Genomic DNA, 20,836 nt, shown 5'->3' with positions numbered 1-20,836 from the left:
TGTTAATAGTGATAGTGTTAATGCTAGTTCGTGTGTAATGGTTTCAAAGTTTCTCCCTTTATAATTAATTCAACTCTGATCTAACACCCTTCAACGCCAAATTGGATACTGCCGAGCTTTTCTGCAAAACTCCACCATAAGATGGCGCAATAAACAAAAAGTTTTACAAGACTTCAACCCCAACCTTGTCTAACCACAATATAGCAATCATTTATTTAAACTAGCACCCATGCATTCAAACCCTCAGAATAATTCCGCAATAAGTCAGGTGGTTGGAGAAATGTTCATTTCTGATCTTAATATCTTGACCGCAGTGTATGTAAAAAGCTGGACAATCTCATAGGCTACACTAGTTGTATCACAGTATTCTGAAAATTATTACGACTAACCGTGAAAAAAGAGATCAGAACATATGGATACAGATATTAAGTGCTTTAATTAAACAGGGCCACAAATGTGTAGAAAAATAGATAAATATTTAAAAAAAAAAACTGTACATGCATAAAAGTTTAAACCTGCAGTGTTTACAAACATTCTTTTTTTCCAGATTCATAATTCCATATTCCACAGAATGAATAGCCATATAAATGCTTTATCTTAGAATTTGTTATAAGAGATAGCACACATGCTTGCTTGTCATTTCCAGGAAATGTCTGACATTTTGATTGTCTCTGAACCAGTAAGTGTGAAATGATGTAGCTATGGCGTATTGAGAATACTGTAAGACATTCCTAGTGCCATGAGTGCGATTAGTAAAACTCAAGTCCTTTACCATCATTCCTATACATGATTCTGAATTTGGCTGTATAAAATGCATCTTGCATGTTCTGTCAATCCAAAATTCACATGCGACACACTCAGCATTAGGTAATGTGATACCTGATCATTTGCCAAGGGGCCACTGACAACATTTACAGCGAAGACAAACATGTAACAAAAGCTTTAGCTGCATCATCATTCATTTATAAAACTAGAGATTCCTATTTACAATTACAGATTTACAACTGCCCTGATTCAATGCATTTCACACAGCCTTGCCATTAGTTTCAGGATTTAGCACACACTGAAGCTAGCAAAGCATTTACACTGAAAGTGGCCAAAAAACAACACGCATACACACAAATATGCACACTTACTCCAGGAGTAAACTAGATGAGTGTCCCTGAGACAGATCAGCTGTAAAAAGCATGAGGAGTGTGAGAAGACTGATAGAGGTACAAAGAGGGTGAGAGACAGGTTTGATAACATGAAAACTAAATTTAGTGAGTGTAAATGGACAGTTTGTTTTCCAGCACTGTATTAAATCACAGTGAGGTTAAATAAAACCACTGGAAACATCCATCTGACCCTCGGATAATTTCCTGAGATGACAAGGGCCATACATATAAACAAACTTCTGATGAATTATTCGATTCTGCAAAGAGTGATACATACATTCCCTTTTAGTCATAAACATTTTGCTGTTCAGTTTTGCTTTTGCACTGAAGGTACCCTAGGTTATAGGGGCCCTGACCATATGGCTCTGAAGACGAATTATATTTTGTGTTCTCATCATTCTGTGTCTATGTAGAAGCATGTTATAGTTGTGTGTTGTTAGTTATGGTGGGAGTGTGTGGTGAGGTGAGTGTGTGATAGATTCGAAGTTGAGGTTGAGATGCTATTGTGTTGAATGGCATGTTGCTGGGCGGGACTTCCTGTTGGGCTATTTACTCCACCTAAACGTGAACATGAAAGGAGTTCATTAAAATGATGGATTTTCAAAATATATAAAATAATATTCACATTATATGGTAGAAAACACAATATAAATACAGTACCATTCAAAGGTTTGGGGCTGGTAAGATTCTGAAAATGTTTTTGAAAAGTCTTCTACTCTCACCAAGGCTGCATTTTAATCAAAATACAGTAAAGCAGTAATATTGTGAAATATTATAAACACTTTTAATAACTGTTTTCTATTTTAATAGAATTAATAGAATATTTTAATAGAATATTTAATAGAATATTTTAATAATTTTTTCAGAATCCTGTAATTTATTTATGTCAAGCCATCACTCCAGTCGTCAGTGTCACCGCATCCTTCTTAAACATTTATCTCCTATCATTGTTGAAAACTGCTTAATATTAAATTGAACAAAATTCTTTACTGTCACTTTTGATCAATTTAATGCATCCTTGATAAATAAAATTATTCATTACATTAAAAATCTTACGGTAGTGAAAGAATTGAATACATTTTTATTAAAAATTGTTTTATGGTGTGTCAATGTGTCTGGACTTTCTTTATTTCTTTCTTTCTTTCAATTAAAATTATAATTAAAGAATTTTTTTCTCATTTACTCATTGTTATTCTTAATTCTATAAATGTTCGCATTATTATGATATGGTTTTTACTTATTTATTTTTACATATTTTTATAATTTTTTTATATGGCATTTTAAAGCTGCAGTCCGGCGTTTTTCCTCTTTGTCGCCATCTCTGTTCAAAATCTGCAATTGACCTTATGCACAGCTGCACTACTTCCTGAACTTAAGCCAGCTCCTTGTTTCCTGTCTGCCATTATTGGCCAAATTGATTAATTCAGGTGTGTCTGATTATTGTTGCCGTGACTACTGAGGTCAGGCACACCTGAATTAATCAATTTGTCCAATAATGAAAGACAGGAAACAAGGAGCTGGCTTAAGTTCAGGAAGTAGTGCAGCTGTGCATAAAGCTAATTGCAGTAATTCGCGGCATTATCAACTTAATGTGAGTTGTGCCTCGGCATGGTACAGTGCGTATGAACACAATGTTTGAGGACAGTTGTGAGGCTGTCAGTCACACCACATAAGAATTTTCACCCTAAAATGTCATCTGAACTAGAAAGAAATATCCACTTTTGTTCTGACCAACTAAGGGGAAAAAGCATTGCAGTAAATCGCGCTGATTAAATCTAACGACCGCTTATCATATCAAATTATACTTTGTTCTCAAATTGTTAAATGTTAACAACATTTGCATTGCGTGACTACATTTAATGCCCTTCTGATATTATCCTTGTTTTCGCATGGCCCGGTTGCAGTCTCTTTTTCCAAACTCTCAGTAAGTATTTTGCATTGTGGGAGAATCGCTGGTGACTAGTTGTCACTGGTGATTGTCGTTTGAACCTTTCTGGATCCACCATCAAATTGATAAGTTTAATTATATCAAGTGCTGTGAAAAAAGGTTATAAATCTCCACCTCCAACATCCTCACACACAATATAGCTTGTACTAGCCGAGACTCCTTCTTTATGTGTACAGATGTGACGTAATGATGCAAAGACATGCTCAAATCTCCTGCGGAAATCCACCAGTAACACTGGAGTTAAAAACATTATTACAAGCTTACTGCTTTGAATCGAGCTATGGCAAGCAGAGAGTTTTGAACACTGGCTGGTTATATATTTGCTCAAAAATTTATTTTGGATCATTTTTAACCCAAAAAAGCTACGGACTGCAGCTTTAAACAACTATAGTCCAATTATTATTTTTATTTTCAATTGACTTTTTTCTTTTGCATTCAATTGACTTTTTTCTTTGCCAAAAAAAACATTTAAGCAATATATAATTTATTTGTATTGTTGTTATTATTATTGTAATTATTTTAGGGTGAAATATGAAATGCAGACAGGTTTTAATGTGATTCAACCAAAGAGACGATAGGAGGAGAGAATGACAAAATGATTCATACTAACTCTGTGTTTCTCTCTGTCTCACAGAGACAGGACAGTCTTTATGTGCAAGAAGAATTTGCTTCAGTTGAGTGACTTCTGTCCTGAGTGATGTCACCTCATTCTAAGAGAAGACACAAAAATAAATGAAAACAAAGCAGCAAATGCATGAATCTCTCTTGAAGTTTCAATTGTGTGTTACATAAGGTAGAGACATGTAAACCAAGCGTGAAAGTGTACCTGTAGCTGTAAGTTAGTGTGTGTAAGCTCCTCAGCCTTCCTCTCCAACGATGATACCCAGACTTTTCTCTTCTGTCTGCACCGCGTAGCAGCCGCTCTGTTTCTCTCCAGAAACTTCTGTCTGCGCTCATCAGGGTCATCTCCTGCTGTCCGTCGGCGTCTGCTCGCGGTCGGCTGGGGAGGAGACTGCGGGCAGTGTGTGTGTTTTGGTGAGGAGGACATCTATACAACACAGACATTGGATTAAATAACACAATAGTTTAATACAAACTGTAAAAGTCAGAGTTTGGTGCAAAAGTCTAGACCTGTGTAGGTATTGGCTGATGTGAAAGGGGAGGGGCAGTCTGGTGGGAGGAGCCAGGATGCAAGTGCGTGGGTGGAGAGTGATGAGCATGGCTGTGATGTGATTGGTCTAGGCTTTGACGTTGATGTGCAAGTCTTTGCGGTGATTGGCTGTGGCAGTGCTGCTGGTATGTGTGATGATGAGATGAGGATTGTAAATGCGACAGTGGGTGCTGTTGTGACAACATCATCTCCATCATGTGGCAAAGAGGATTCTGACTGCCATTGGAAACTGCAGGCTGGATGTGAACTGGTATGACCTTTGACCTCTGAAGGATTAGAGATGGGGAAAGATGAACATCAATGTCATGTAACACTGTGCATAATTGCCATTTAAAATGGGAAAATCCTAAAGCCAGATTTGTTTTACCGACTTTTGTAGGCAACCATGTGTTTTTAATTTATAGATCTAAGGTTTCCTGTGAGTAGTGATTGTTTGTGATGGTAAGATTGCTTGGCACTTTTAAGTTTTTCAGAACACACAATCTACAAAGACGGCTTTGAAAAGTCAGATAATAACCAGGTCAACCTGAAGCCTTTGAAATTTAATCTCCTCCACGTTCTGAAGAGAATCAGCCCATGAGACTCTCCTGTATGTGTTGAGTGTGTGTGTGTGTGTGTGTGTGCGTGCGTGAATGCAGCTTTTTAACAGGCAAGACCGCAACATTGCATGTGTCTGAATTAGATAACAAAATCAAGATGTCTACATTAGTTACAAAGCACTGCAGCATTATAATGCCTGCCTGACCTGTAATGTTTCTATAGTGACATCATAATCCTGTAACCATGGAGTCAAATCATTAGTATGGGGCTGTACCTGAAGGGAGGAGCATGAGCCAGAGTGGGCGGGGCCTGGTATGCCAATCATACTGGAATTCATTGACAACTGCGCCTCCATCTGTTATTTTTAAAATATATTAAATTAAGGCGCTGACGTAAAAAGAAATAGAGCTATTACTTTCAATCATTATTTTACAGTGCAGGTGGCTTTGAAATGCTCTCAGATTTACTTACATTCATGGATAATGTCCCAGGCATGGTGTTTGCTTGGGTGCTGTGCAGACAGCTGGGTGCAGATCTGAAATAAGTTTGAGGGATTCAGATAAGTAATGTAAAAAAGACTAAAAGAACATACAAACAATAATGTATTTACTCATGGGGTCAATTTAAAGCAGTTTAGACATTTTCAGAAAGTTAACACAGGTCTGCTATTTGGGGGGGGGGGGGGGGGGGCATGATGTCCTACAACAAAATGTGAAAAGGTTAAGCATTAATTAGCAGCTTTTCAACATCTTTACAAAGACAAGCTGGCAAATTCTAAAGATGCTATGCTACATAAAAAAAAAATATTCTGAGTCCCAAATATGTCATTTACGATGCTGTATTGCATTAAATGACTTACTTTATGCATCTTCATATTTACTTGTAAAGCAAACTGTCTGCTTAACCAGAATATTATCAACAACCAGTGGTGGAGGAAGTACTGAATCTCAGTACTTAAGTAAAAGTAAAAATAACCAGATAAATATTTACTTTAGTAAAAGTAGAAGTAACACAATGACAACCATACTTAAGTAAAAAGTTAAAAGTACCTGATTTTAAATGTACTTTAAGTATTAAAAGTAAAAGTACTTGCATAACAATTGATTCTCTTAATGACTATTTTCTAATGATTAATAAAACATTTAATTCTAACTCATTCAACCTAATACTCCTATAATGATGTTCAATAATGATGGAAAAAAATTGTCACTATTTCTGAAACAAGCTTGCAGTTAGGCAACATAAACCATCCTTATCCTTACTAACTTATGTTAATAACTATGTTTGGCAGTAAACGCGATTAATTTATGGTGTAATTCTGAACCTCTTGTCTTGCCATGTTTCCTATGCACGTAAAAACAAATTTTCGCGTATAAATTGCACGATAGACAGAGACGCATTTAGTTGATGTATCTATGGCAACCAAACGTCACTGGTGAGACAAACGTTCAACGAACGGACGGTCATATTACGTTTTGGCAGGGGAAAAACTGATCAGAAAATGTAATGAAAATGTAACAGAAGTTGTAGAAATGTAGTGGAGTAGAAAGTATAATAATTGCTGCAAAATGTAACGAAGTAAAAGTAAAAAAGTATGCACTATTTATTCTACTTAAGTAAAGTAAAGATACATGAAAAATGTACTTAAGTAAAGTAACAAAGTATTTGTACTTCGTTACATTCCACCACTGTCAACAACACTGAAGTAGTGCGTGGTTTCAACGCATTCTCATCCTTTAACGTCATATAGAACGCTATATGACAAAACGGCGCTATACTACGCACATGGCACCCGTTATCGTTAATATAACACGCGCTATGAGGGCTAAGTTTAGGTGTGGGGTAGGGTGTGCGTGTCATATTCACGCTAAAGGATTTATAACGTTTTGGGTTCGCGTGTTATATTAACGATAAAGGGTGCCATGTGCGTAGTATTGCGCCGTTTTTGCATATAGCGTTCTATATGACGTTAAAGGATGAGAACGGGCTGGTAGTTTATCTATGTCAAGTTTGTGTCCTGTTTTCATTCTGTTACCTGCCTGTCTGAGTTCACGTTAATCTCCTTATTAATTAGTCATTCTGTTCAGGTTGTCATTATCAGTTCCCTTTGTTTGCCTCTTGTATTTACACCCTTTGGGACTGTTTACAAGACAATGGTGTCGTGTGTACGCGGAAAACTCAAAGGAAAAACTTCTCAGTTTTAAGTATATTGTTGTCGTCTAAACGTACCATTAGTTTCTATCGGCTTCCTTTGTCCGTTCTTGTCAATTTTAAGTGGTTGTGTTTGCCTTATTCTCCTGAGTTCTCCTGTAATTCTTGAGTGTTACATTAACCCCCTAGGCCCACACCAGGAAATTTCAACTACTGCCATGCGTCACAAACTTCCCAGACCAATCTCTGTGCACTCTCTACCTGACCAGCCTAAACACGTAAACGAAGGCATGCCTGCCCGGTGTAGGTGCTTGGTGGAATTTTGGTGCGGCCCACAACACTGCCCAGCAGAGGATCTCAGCCCCATTCCCACAGATCTAGAACCCAGCCAGCAATAATACCGCCACATGGATACGACACCGAGCCTTCCTCAAAAGGAGGGACTGAGGCTACCACGATGCATGAGCCAGTGCTAAGAAAAGGGTATGAGCCAAACATTTCCCCAGAGCATGAGCCTCCAGAGGCGTCTGAACAGGCGTGTGAGCCGGCAACACTGTAGCCCTTTCACACAGCGCACTGATCCTGGGAAATTGCCAGAACGCCTTCTGTGTGAACACGACCCGGGATTACCGGCATCGATGCCGGCAGGGGTGTGGCCAGGGATTTTGGGCCCCTTGAAAAAATAGGTACTGCTGCACACGTTCAATGAATAAAATCAATCTCTGGGGCCCCTAAAAGTGTGTGGGCCCTTAGAATCATCCTAACTTTTCCCCCCTTAGCGGCGCCCCTACCGGGTTGGGGACCTAGTAACATTGCCGGGATCAGTCCCGGAACGCGCACTGTGTGAACAAAAGCCAGGACCAATGCTGTAAGGGGTGTGTCATAGTGATGACGCTCGTGCCATCGCGCGACTCTGTTGCTCTAGAAGAAAGTTTGTGTTCGTCATCAACAAAGAGAGGACGAACAAATATGAGTAAACTGGAACGAAGCAGAGACCATGAGCTCTGTTTTCTCTGTGTTCTCTGTTTTTGTGCATGTTTTCGACACGTACGTTACATGTCTCATCCTGAGGTCATGTGCCTTTCCGGGATCGTTACGGGTTGTGTGTGAACACACTCAAAGATCCTGGCAAATCACTGGCAGTGTGAATGAACCGAAATCAAACATTCCCGGGACAAATGCCGGGTCACATTATCTGTGTATTTTCCGGAATCTCTGTGTGAAAGGGGCTTGTGTGACATCTTGGCATGGGAGCATTGATGGAGTTCGAGGGCCCATACTCCCACCACTGAGGGTGAAATGCAGCTGACTTCTGCAGTTCATTTTTATGATGAACTTGAAATAGAACTTTACCTTGATATACCCCTGATCGTCATATTTAGTTAGAAATCTCCTGTGTTGAAGGTGCATAGTCTCCTGTCCTGCACCACCGCTGGTTCTGCCCAGCACAAATCCCCCACATCTCCGGAGTTCCCACCCAGCCTCCTTCTCCCACCTCCTCTTCAAGCTCCCAGTCTCTGCTGTCTCCTGTCAATCCCTCAGCTCCTCCTCCTCTGCTTCCCCTCTGTGTCGTGGATCCACCTCAGGTCTTCCGGCATCCAGCTACTCCTAGAAGAAGGTGTCCCCTGGCTCCGCCTCCAGCCGCTGATCCCATCACCTTACCTCGGCCCATTGTCCAGACTCTTCCGTCTCGGCTCCTCCCCCCCTCGGCTCCACCTCCTCAGTTGCTCTTCATCCCTTCAGTACCAAGGTTCCTCCTTGGACGGTCATCGCTGCGGCTCTGTCGCGGTTGCCAGGTCCAGTGGTGTCACAGTGTCCCATCTGCGTCCAGGGCTCAACCACCATCGGATCTATCTCCTTTGCTTGTCCCTATGATGTTGGTGAGGGATTCTCGACCATGTTTCCTCCCTCAATTGACACTGCGGTGGGCCATCTTCCTGGCTGGACTCTGGGTTCCTATATTGCCACTCATGCTCCTGGTTCCCCTCTGACTACTCCCTCCCTCCACTTCCCCATGGACTATGTTGTTTGCCCCTGACTGTGTTTGGTCCTGTCCTCTTCCACATCCTCCTCCAGAACCCTTCCCTCCCTCCTTAGTTGGACCTTGTATGGCACGAGAATGGGGGTGTAATGTCACTTTTGTGTCCTATTTTCAATCTGCCTGTCTCGAGTTCTTGTTAACCTCCTTGGTTACTCAATGATTAGTCATTCTGTTTCCTTTGTCTGTTCTCGTCAATTTTAAGTGGTTGTATTTGCTTTATTCTCATGAGTTCTCCTGTACTTCCTGAGTGTTATAGTAAAGATTGTTGTAGTATTTCTATGGTCATGCGTTTTATTCACCACAGTCGCACGTGACAATCTATCAATAGATAATATTTATCTATTAATTATTGGTTTACTATAGCAACAGTAGGCTACTGTCACATTTATTTTCAGAATTGCCATTGGATGGTTTAAAAGTAAAAACTGCTTTATTTACAGTGAAAATAAGATATCTACATGCAGATCCGCAGAGTAGACAAAGTACCAACATTTTAAAATATCTATATATCTAAATTCAAATAAATAAAACCATTTGCCCATCCAGGATATCTGCCAACTCACCGTTCTATAGTCGAGAACCGGTCAATGAGAAAAGAAGAGTATGGGGATATTCTGGTAAATGCATGCTATACTCACTGTTTATTTGAAGTAGAGTATGTGGCAGTGCATTGAGACTGAGTCTGTGAGCTGTGTGTGTGGAGCTGGTTCTGGTTCAGATGGGCCAGAGCACACTGCTGCTGTTGCTGAGGCCGAAACTGATGATGTTGACCCTGCTGTGGTTGTGTCTCAGAGTGAAGCTGGTTCTGAGCAGACACCTGAGCAGAAAAGTTCTATAAGCAAGAATATTTGTAGAATTTAGAAAACATTTATATGCTAAATATTCAATATATATAATACTTTAAAAAGATTTAATTGAATAAAATAAATGTATATAATTTCTCCTTCCTCTGCCTCTCTATTGACCTCTCCATCTGTGTGTGTATGAGAACTGTTTGATATGTAATACACTTAATATGATCATCTGATAATCTGATCTGATTGCTTGGTTTTGTTTTTCACGCTAACGTCCACATGAACTCATACACACACATTGTTTTACTATTTGATACTACTTCATACAGAATGGACATTTATGCAAACATTTATTTACTTGCACATTTGTGTAAGCTTTTGAAACATGTATTTCATCCCACCGGTTTTGTCTCCTCCTCCACCTGTGACTGGTTAAGCTCCAGGTCAGTAAAGAGGCCTACTTCCTCACAGTCCCGTAAGAAACGGGTCGGAGTTGGAGTCTGATCTATAGATGAACAAAGAATACATGTTTATCGTGTATTCTTATAAAATGCTACTGGCAATATATAAAGGAAGTAACAACCCAATTGAACAATGAGATGTACTAAACACATGTAAACTGAGGAGGCATTGAAGATTTCTCAAGGTCATAGAGTGAAAACTTTAGATCAGTAGATCAATATCAAGTAACCTTCAGGCTTTCTAAACAAATGTAAAGAAACTATAGCCCTCTACTCAATGTCAAGAGCAGAGCTTGTCTCAAGTAATCTTCTGGCATGCTGGGAAAATGTTAAAAATTAACCCTATGTCATAAACATGAGCCTGATTTTGCTCGTGTTGTTTTGGTAATTTAGAGGTAGTCTAAACGAAACTGCTTTTTCTAGACTACTATGAGAGGGGTCAGAAGGTAAAGTTCTTCTTTTGTTTTTTATGTAAATGTTTCTGTCGCTGCAATGATGGCTCACAGACCCCGGAGGTCAAGGGTCGGGCTGATGTTTATATATCAGACATTGGGTTTCCAGGGTAACAGACAGTGTCTAAATCCTAAATTAAAGGAGATGGAGAGCATGACCTATCATGACACTCACACACACATTCACTTTTCACAGGCTATTCTATTACTGCCCTTGATCTGTATTGATACTGGTTGCATAGAAAATATTAATACTTGTTGATGATAAAACGTGTGTTTTTGTGTGAATAATTGGGTACCCACGCTTACCTGAAAGCATATTGTCACACTTAATAGAAGGGAATTTAAGTGTCATCTCATGTTTGTGTCTGTGAATTATTAGGTGATCTTCTCTTTGAAAGCGCTATGAGAACAAGAAACATAGTAGGCCGTGACAATACTGAAAGAGCCGCTGTTTTTCATGAAAGATATTACATAAAAGATACACGTGTGTTTTCTGATGTTAAAGGGTTAGTTCACCCAAAAATGAAAATTAAGTCATTAATTACTCACCCCCATGCTGTACCAACCCTGTAAGACCTTCGTTCGTCTTCGGAACACAAATGAAGATATTTTTGATTAAATTTGAGAGCTGTATAACTACCACATAGGCTCCTAAGGGACTGGCTCTTCAATACGATTTCCACGACGCATGCGCGAGAATTGCGATCTCCTTTAACTACTTCAGTTCAGTTCTCGCGCATGCGTCGTGGAAATCGTATGGAAGTCTCGTTTCAGGCCAACAAGGAAGAAAAGCAATAGTCGAATAAAGTCGTTATTTTTGTTTGTTTTTTCGCACAAAAAGTATTCTCGTTGTTGATAAACTTATAGTTGAGCCACTGTAGTCACATGGGATATTTAAACATTTTCTTCATTGACTTTCTGGGCCGTCAAGAGCCAGTCCCTTAGGAGCCTATGTGGTAGTTATACAGCTCTCAAATTTAATCAAAAATATCTTCATTTGTGCTCCGAAGACGAACGAAGGTCTTACGGGGTTGGTACAGCATGGGGGTGAGTAATTAATGACTTAATTTTCATTTTTGGGTGAACTAACCCTAATTGTAATACTTCAATTTACTGCACTCCAAGTGATGGCTAAAATGTATGATATCATAGCATACATAAAACACAGCCAGTCAGCCACCAGCAAACTGAACATTTTTCACTTACCTGCGAGCATCCAGGAGCAGTGCACACATATGGCCTGTTCTGATCAATATTCATCACTGTGATCTAAAAAAACCCCTAAACGTACATATACACACACATGCACACACACACACACAGACAGACACATGCACACATGGGATATGACATTATAAAATGCTCATGACAAATAAACAGACAAACAGTCAAATAAAAACATCAAATATCTATCTATCTATCTATCTATCTATCTATCTATCTATCTATCTATCTATCTATCTATCTATCTATCTATCTATCTATCTATCTATCTATCTATCAACATACTTTCATACAAATATATAACAGACAGATCATAGATATAGCCTGCAGAAAAATGACACTGAATTAGTGAAATATAGTTTTTCAAACGCTTGGCGCTATTTCAATTTTTCTCAGTTCTGCATATTTTGCTCACATTTCCCTGTTTGAGTTCTCTTATCTTATTTAGTCAATACGTCTTAGTCGCACCTTTTATATATATTTTACAACACCCGCTACTTGGCCGTCACTCATAAGGTGAGCATTCCTCTAGTCATGACATCATTTAGTTCAACCGGGCCAGAGTTTGAATTGGCAAGACGGGTACGGTGCTAAAATGTCTAACCGGCCTGCAGAATGACGTAATGTCGAAACCGGAGGACGCGGTGTCACGAATTTTACAAACCCAAACAACTAAGATCAGACATTCTAACCAGGGGCAATAATGTGATATTTTAGCGGTGAAAACATCGTGAAGTTGTATGAATCACTTTGGAATAGGCAATTTTACGTGTCGGCAGGTGTCATATTTTGGGAAAAATAGCTCATAATTATAGCAGCTAATAGCCAAATGATAACTTGATTAACCCAAAGTTAATGCTAATAGCCCACTACTCCCTCAAAACATGCGCACGTGTCCGATCAAACATGTAAAATTCAAACAGACTTTGAACAGTAAACTGTCAAACAGCCATTCGCCTAAAACGTAAGCTATTTGTTGACAAGTTTGTTGACAATCATTAGACTACTAAAGATTTACAAAGACACCCTTTTGGGATAGTCAACATCTTTTTATTCTAATACTCTTTTTTTAATCTGTTTTTGGTGGTGTCACACCCCCTCAAATAGACAAAACAGTTACGAACATTTCAATGAAACCGGCACTTTGACTGACACTAACTTGATCGTAAAACAACAACAACAGTAAAAAATAAATAAAAATAAAAATCCCAACAGCCGTGTACAAGAAACACGGTCAATTTGTGTTCGGAACTGTGGAATCACATTCACAGGCGAGTGTAAAACAGTAAAACTAACTTACCTAAACGCACGCAGACAGAGACTAGCAACGCTCCTCGCGCTCAGACGAAGCACGCTGAAGTGAAACGCGATTACAATATGATCTATTTACAGAAGCATTACATCACCTCATGGTGACGTCACGTGGGATTCCTGAACTTCTAAATCATTGCGGTCCGTTTTTTAAAAGGGAGGGGTTTTAAGACAACTCGCACCCGCCCACCGTTGAACGTAGCGGGCGTCCGATGCGGACATTGGCGCGTTGGGAGAAAAAAGGGAAATGGGAGGCGCTTCGCTCCGTGCGTGCTGCGCCAACAGCTGTCTGGAGCTGTGCGCGGGACGGTCCCGATGAGCGAGCGAATGGTGTGTGATGATAGGCCTATAGAGAGAAGAGAGAGAGAAAGGGCATGTATGAGCGTGTTAGCTCTTGGCTTAACTCTTTTAATTCCAGATAGTTGTTGTTGTTTGGGTTTTGGATTTCCAATTAAATAAACTGCTTGCTTTAGTCAAACTATTTCTTTAAATTTATGTTTCATTTTATTTTGTTGCCTGTTAATATAGCTATTAGGTGTTGTGGATTAATCATTATTAATTCCAAATTGAGCTCTTTTTATCAACAAATTAATAACAGCTATAGGCTACAAAATATGGTTGTATCAGTCTGTATCAAGCATGCTTTAGAACTTTGTCACTAACATCAACTTTTAGAGGGGTCAACTAAAATTAAAGCTCTCATCATGTGACAGTTTATTGTCATTTAAGACAGTTTAAACTTTTATTGGTCGCTGACATCTTTAAGTACACTATGTTTTGGACTGTTCAAATTAAAAGTAAATTTGGTCAGTGAGACGTTAGCTTTCTGTGTATTTCGAGTTCACTTTGCAGAAACAAGGCCCATTGTGTTTTTTAAAGGGGGATAATTTAAGACAAACTTATTTATTCAAAATTTCAGAACTTAAGGCTTCATAAACAAAAAATGTAAAGCCACAAAGTGTGACCCCATCTGTCAGAGATGCTTTATATGATGACATTAGCCTGATGTAATGAAAACAGTTTGTTATTTAATAAAGTATAGCTCGAAAGGTTTTCAGTTTAACAGTGTCTAACCATGTTGTGTTAAGATGTCATGTTTTCATTTGAAAGAATGTTGTGAATTCATTCAGATTATCGGATGAGGGGTGTGTCTGATGTTTCAGAACAGCGTGGTTACCGCTAGGGAAATAGTGCAAGGAAAAGGCAGAACAAGTGGGAGTGAGAGAAAAAAGAGAGCGTGATTCATTAGCCTTCTGTAACTCAGAATGCTAGTAGCTGTTTCCTCAGCAACTCCACAAAACAGGAAGTGGTAATGATGTCACATCAAGCCTCAGCCTTAGCTGACTCCTACATCTTTGAGTATGAATCATTCACACACAGAGACAATGCAGCGGAGGGCATGCACCCACAAGTCTCATATGACATCATCCTGTTTCTCCCATGATATAATTCACTGTAAAAAGGAAGTGTGTAAAGTTCACCTTTTGTTTCAGAATACAAATTGGTGATTTTTGTGCTTAATTAACAAAACAATTATTAAAATAATAACATATTTTTTTTAGCAGATGTGACTTATACAAAAGAGGAACAAAAATAGAGAACAATAACAAACAAAAAGAAACATTTGACTGACATCAGATGTTTATTCTTTTAATGTCATTTTCAATGGTTGGACATCTGAATGATTGTGTGTGTGTCATATGTCTGTTTATAATTTTTCCATGCTTTGTAAGGTCACAAAGTATCTGCAAAGGTCTTAAAGGGCACCTATTATGGAAAATTCACTTTTACATGGTGTTTGAACATAAATGTGTGTTGGCAGTGTGTGAGCAAAACCATCCTAGAATGATAAAAATCCACCCAGTGTTTTTTTTACAATCTCAATAAATCATATGCACTGCCTCAGAACGAGCTGTTCTGAGCAGAGCCATGTATTCAGAGAGTTGCGACACGCTTTGATGTCGCCGCAAGGCTGTCACGTGGTTCATGGAAGCCCCAATAGTTCCAAAACAGACGCGGGCCGTCATGTTCTTCAATGGACAGACAGCAGCGATTGCATTATTAAACGGTAAATATAAAATGAAACGCACACCAAAGTACTTTTTAAGCTTTTATTGCATTTGATTAATGTCAGTGTTGCATTTGGAGAGGCAGGGTGACAACTTATATGTTTTTTAGGCTATATTTTTGGAGGGAAAAGCTTGTGTTCATGTTCGCATTGGTAGTTGCACTGGCTTTAGCGGCTCTATACTTAACTTTTCCATGTCATTCATCTGATGATGGACGTCTCATGATATTTATTTTAGCACAACTGGGATGTAGGTTGATTCCCGTGATCTTGCTTATAAATTCCGATTCAGTCATTAGCCAACCGTGATCACGCAAAGACCCGTGGACCGGTGGCCCGTTCAGGATAACAATCACGACAACCAACGTAAAATATAAATAATTACGCTGTGCGTGTACAAATGAATGATTTGGGAGGGATATAGACTGCTCTCATAACATAGCAATGACCATATTTACAGTAATGTTCGGTAAATTTTAACTGTTAGGTATCTTTTCTATTTTGAATGTACTTTATTTTGTATAGTGCTATGGACCATTTAATATGTATGTCCTGAATAAAGATATGACGATGATGATGATGATGATGATAAGTTAATGAGTAAAATATTTGTTCCTAAATATGATCCATAACTGTTGGGATTCAATTCAGTGGCTAATGTAGCCCTTCATCCTACCCTGTTCATAGACTAAACCATTCATCAGAAAACACACACAAATACATTTATACGAGGTACTATATATCCCCCCCCCCACACACACACACATATATATTGTCACAGTCTTCGTCTGCACCATCCTGTCTGCGTCTCCAGCACTACACTTCCCAGGATCCTCTCATCACCCTATCCCGTGTTCACTCCCTCATCAGCCACCTGTTCCTCGTCATCATCATCTGTTTCACCTGTTCTCACCCCATTATGTTTGATTCCTGTGTGTATTTAGTTCCCTCTGTTTTAGTCAGTCCTTGTCGGTCGATGTTGAATGTTACCTCTGTGAAACACCGTCCTCCTGCCTGTATGTGGAAAATAAATACGTTTCTTTGGTTATCTGGATTCCTCCCGCTCCTTCCGTCTGCACTCCTGTTCTCCTGCACCATACCCCGTGACAGATCGACCGACCACCTAAAGCAACATGGACGCCGGGAGCTTCCAGGGGATTCTACCCCCGATCCGCCGGCCCCGTTGGATACTTGTCCCCAGAAAGCCTGCGCTCACCGTCAGCCCTGCCGAGCCTGCGCTCACCGTCAGCCCTGCCGAGCCTGCGCGCACCGTCAGTCCTGCCGAGCCTGCGCGCACCGTCAGCCCTGCCGAGCCTGCGCTCACAGTCAGCCCTGCCGAGCCCGAGTCTTCACCGCTGGTTCCGTCCAGCTCTCCAGAGATTGAATGCTCTTCACCGCTGGTTCCGTCCAGCTCTCCAGAGATTGAATGCTCTTCACCGCTGGTTCCGTCCAGCTCTCCAGAGACTGAATGCTCTTCCCCGCTGGTTCCGTCCAGCTCTCCAGAGATTGAATGCTCTTCACCGCTGGTTCCGTCCAGCTCTCCAGAGATTGAATGCTCTTCACCGCTGGTTCCGTCCAGCTCTCCAGAGATTGAATGCTCTTCACCGCTGGTTCCGTCCAGCTCTCCAGAGATTGAATGCTCTTCACCGCTGGTTCCGTCCAGCTCTCCAGAGATTGAATGCTCTTCACCGCTGGTTCCGTCCAGCTCTCCAGAGATTGAATGCTCTTCACCGCTGGTTCCGTCCAGCTCTCCAGAGATTGAATGCTCTTCACCGCTGGTTCCGTCCAGCTCTCCAGAGATTGAATGCTCTTCACCGCTGGTTCCGTCCAGCTCTCCAGAGATTGAATGCTCTTCACCGCTGGTTCCGTCCAGCTCTCCAGAGTCTGAATGCTCTTCGCCGCTGGTTCCGTCCAGCTCTCCAGAGATTGAATGCTCTTCACCGCTGGTTCCGTCCAGCTCTCCAGAGATTGAATGCTCTTCACCGCTGGTTCCGTCCAGCGCTCCAGAGACTGTATGCTCTTCATTGCTGGTTCCGTCCAGCCCTCCAGAGACTGTATGCTCTTCACAGCTGGTTCCGTCCAGCCCTCCAGAGACTGTATGCTCTTCTTTGCTGGTTCCGTCCAGCCCTCCAGAGACTGTATGCTCTTCACTGCTGGTTCCGTCCAGCCCTCCAGAGACTGTATGCACTTCACAGCTGGTTCCGTCCAGCCCTCCAGAGACTGTATGCTCTTCACTGCTGGTTCCGTCCAGCCCTCCAGAGACTGTATGCTCTTCACCGCGGGTTCCGTCCAGCCCACCAGAGACTGTATGCTCTTCACTGCTGGTTCCGTCCAGCTCTCCAGAGACCTTCCAGCCTGCGCCAGAGACCGTCCAGCCTGCGCCAGAGACCGTCCAGCCAGCGCCAGAGACCGTCCAGCCAGCGCCAGAGACCGTCCAGACCGTCCAGCCGGAGAACGTCCAGACCGTCCGGCCAGAGACCGTCCAGACCGTCCAGCCGGAGACCGTCCAGACCGTCCGGCCGGAGACCGTCCAGACCGTCCGGCCAGAGACCGTCCAGACCGTCCGGCCGGAGACCGTCCAGACAGAGACCGTCCAGACCGTCCAGCCAGAGACCGTCCAGACCGTCCAGCCAGAGACCAGTATCCCACCCAGCCTCCCTCTCCCACCTCCTCCCGTCTGGCATCCGTCAGCCCCTCCGTCTGCCAGCTCCCCTGACCCAGCTGGGTCGTTGGATCCCCGGCCTTCACCTCACACCTCCTCCATTTGGACACTTCATCGGCCCTCTGTCCCATCAGCTCCCCCGTGGCTCCTACCTCCCTCAGCTCCTCCATGGCCCCTCAGTCCACCAGCTCGACCAGGCTCCCTCGACCCTCCGGACTCCCTTCGTACCCTCGTCATCCTCCCTTCACCTTTGGACTTCCTTCCCTTTGCTCCGCACCGTCAGGTCACCCCCCCAGTTCTGTCGGACTTCTCACTCCCTCCAGTCACCCGTCAGCCCTCACTCCCTCTGGCCTCACCGTGTCCCTCTGTGCCCCTGTCGTCACTTCTGTCACCTGAGCCTACGGTGTCCCCATGGTCCCTCGGTCCCTCTTCAGCACCCGATGTCGACTGTCCCTCGGCTACACCCTGGTCTCCTCTCCCATCCGCTCCGCCCCTGTCAGTCGGCCCCCTGGTGTTGTCAGCCCCTCTACCATCGGCTCCACCAGGGGTCCTCCCTCCAGCTGCTCCGCCCTGGTCTCACCCTCAGCCTGCTCCGCCCTGGCCACGCCCTCAGCCTGCTCCGCCCTGGCCACGCCCTCAGCCTGCTTTGCCCTGGGGACGCCCTCAGCCTGCTCCGCCCTGGGGACGCCCTCAGCCTGCTCCGCCCTGGCCACGCCCTCAGCCTGCTCCGCCCTGGTCTCGCCCTCAGCCTGCTCCACCCTGGCCACGCCCTCAGCCTGCTCCGCCCTGGCCACGCCCCGCCCAGGCCCCAGTTCGTCCCCCCTCCTTCCTCTGTTATGCGGCGTGAGGTCACGCCTCCCGGGAGGGGGGAGTTCTGTCACAGTCTTCGTCTGCACCATCCTGTCTGCGTCTCCAGCACTACACTTCCCAGGATCCTCTCGTCACCCTATCCCGTGTTCACTCCCTCATCAGCCACCTGTTCCTCGTCATCATCATCTGTTTCACCTGTTCTCACCCCATTATGTTTGATTCCTGTGTGTATTTAGTTCCCTCTGTTTTAGTCAGTCCTTGTCGGTCGATGTTGAATGTTACCTCTGTGAAACACCGTCCTCCTGCCTGTATGTGGAAAATAAATACGTTTCTTTGGTTATCTGGATTCCTCCCGCTCCTTCCGTCTGCACTCCTGTTCTCCTGCACCATACCCCGTGACATATATATATATATATATATATATATATATATATATATATATGTATTTATTATGTATGCCTATATACATTACACAAACACATGTATAACCCTAAACCATTTAAATAAATCAATTGTGTGTGTATGTATATCTAATATTATATATATATATATATATATATATTGTATATCTAATATTATATATATAATTTTTTATGTATTTTATAAATAATATAATAATAATATGTTATATATTTATATGATGTTATAAAAAATTATATTATTATATTATATATACATCACAGGTTACCATAAGTAACGTTAGAGAAGTGTTGGTCACGTAAGCTATCGCTGCAATTAACCTATTATCTTCCAATAAACATTTACTAGATCTGGCTACATAACATATAACTACAGACTAGATTCACGAGAGGTCGGCTAATGTGTGTAAAAGTAAAATATACAGTAATTTCATTAATTTACCAGCGAGAGGACATCGGAAGCACTGAAAATGAATGGGGTTCAATGCTGGAACTATCAGTGGTTGGAACTAATGGGCGGGTCCATGACATGCGTTACTTCCGCATTCCTGAGTTACAATGGCGGTCTATGGGACTGTCAGAACTCTCTGAATACATGGCTCTGGTTCTGAGATTCAGCTCTTTGTGACGTAGAAAGGGAGACAGGGGTTTGATTGACAGTGTGGCTGTGGCCTAGACCCCGCCCTCGGTGATCTGTACACATCATCCTCCATTGTTTCAACGACGACAGCCGGTAATGTCTCTTGGAAACATAAGTATTCTGTCGTCGACTCGTGGGTTAATCCTGTTGTTGTAGCTTAAAAGTTAATCCTCAACTGTGGATCGTCGTCTACTGTTTGCGATCCACCGTCACATCCAGTAACAGTAAGTGTGTTTTATGATTTTTGAGCAAATAGTCTTTTCAGTCAATGTCAGCCAATTCAACAACAAATGCGTCTAAAGTTGTTGTCGTCGTAGGATGTCTTTGTAGGCTATATAATTTAAACCTTGTTTGTATAGTGTGTAACCACACGTTTATATATATTTAAAGATATTGTATTAAAAACTGCATATATGTTGTTGTTCTGTATGTTAGCCATCTCCTCACATTTGCCACAGAAGCACCCGTATGACAAGTAAACATGACGCCACAGGTCCCCGTCCCTCGCATAAATGTAATTTCGCTTGTACGTAGCAAACTTTATCACAGTATGTGTAGCTATGTAATTTCAAAAAAATTGCGCCAGCATTAGTGTTTATGTGTGTCTGTGTGTGTGTGTTGCACATGCCCATCATTTCAAAGGGAACGCGATTACAACGCTAAAGTACATAAATGTATCAAATAACCATACCGAAACATACTGGTCCATTCTCATTTATGTTTATTCTGCCGGAGTCTCTTCGTACTATTCCGATTCAAACGTACGCTGAATGACATTCAAAACAGCGCGTCTCTCACTCTCTTAGCCCTTCTGCTTACCGACTGCCATGCCCTCATCCAAAGGCAGGGCGGGGATATGCAGCTCATTTGCATTTAAAGCCGTATACCTCCGAAACAGGTCATTTTTAAGCAGGCCCCAAAATGACATTTTCAAATGGTTATTATAATATATTAACTGTGGGGTATTTTGAGCTGAAACTTTAC

At 42.0% G+C, this 20,836-nt stretch overlaps 1 protein-coding gene across 2 annotated transcripts; it reads right to left on the bottom strand.

The window, feature by feature from the left end:
• Positions 1-417: 417 nt before the first annotated feature.
• Positions 418-13,376, bottom strand: creb5a (cAMP responsive element binding protein 5a). 2 transcript variants are annotated; one of them, XM_039678907.2, is made up of 11 exons: positions 13,243-13,376; positions 11,925-11,999; positions 11,025-11,118; positions 10,204-10,307; positions 9,647-9,840; positions 5,288-5,351; positions 5,091-5,171; positions 4,237-4,542; positions 3,932-4,153; positions 3,716-3,815; positions 418-1,715 (listed from the first exon to the last, which is right to left on the bottom strand). In XM_039678907.2, the coding sequence occupies exons 2-11, from the start codon at positions 11,976-11,978 to the stop codon at positions 1,594-1,596; spliced, it is 1,341 nt and encodes a 446-aa protein (XP_039534841.2). In that variant the 5' UTR covers positions 11,979-11,999; positions 13,243-13,376; the 3' UTR covers positions 418-1,593. The 2 variants fall into 2 exon arrangements, with proteins under 2 accessions (XP_039534841.2, XP_039534842.2); XM_039678908.2 differs by having other exon boundaries at positions 9,647-9,825; positions 13,243-13,375.
• Positions 13,377-20,836: the final 7,460 nt, after the last annotated feature.

This window comes from Pimephales promelas, chromosome 18 (assembly GCF_988280905.1).
Source record: "Pimephales promelas chromosome 18, fPimPro1.hap1.1, whole genome shotgun sequence".
Lineage (NCBI taxonomy): Eukaryota > Metazoa > Chordata > Actinopteri > Cypriniformes > Leuciscidae > Pimephales > Pimephales promelas.
Note: the sequence above shows the minus strand (reverse complement) of the source record. Positions and strands in the feature narration are given on the sequence as shown.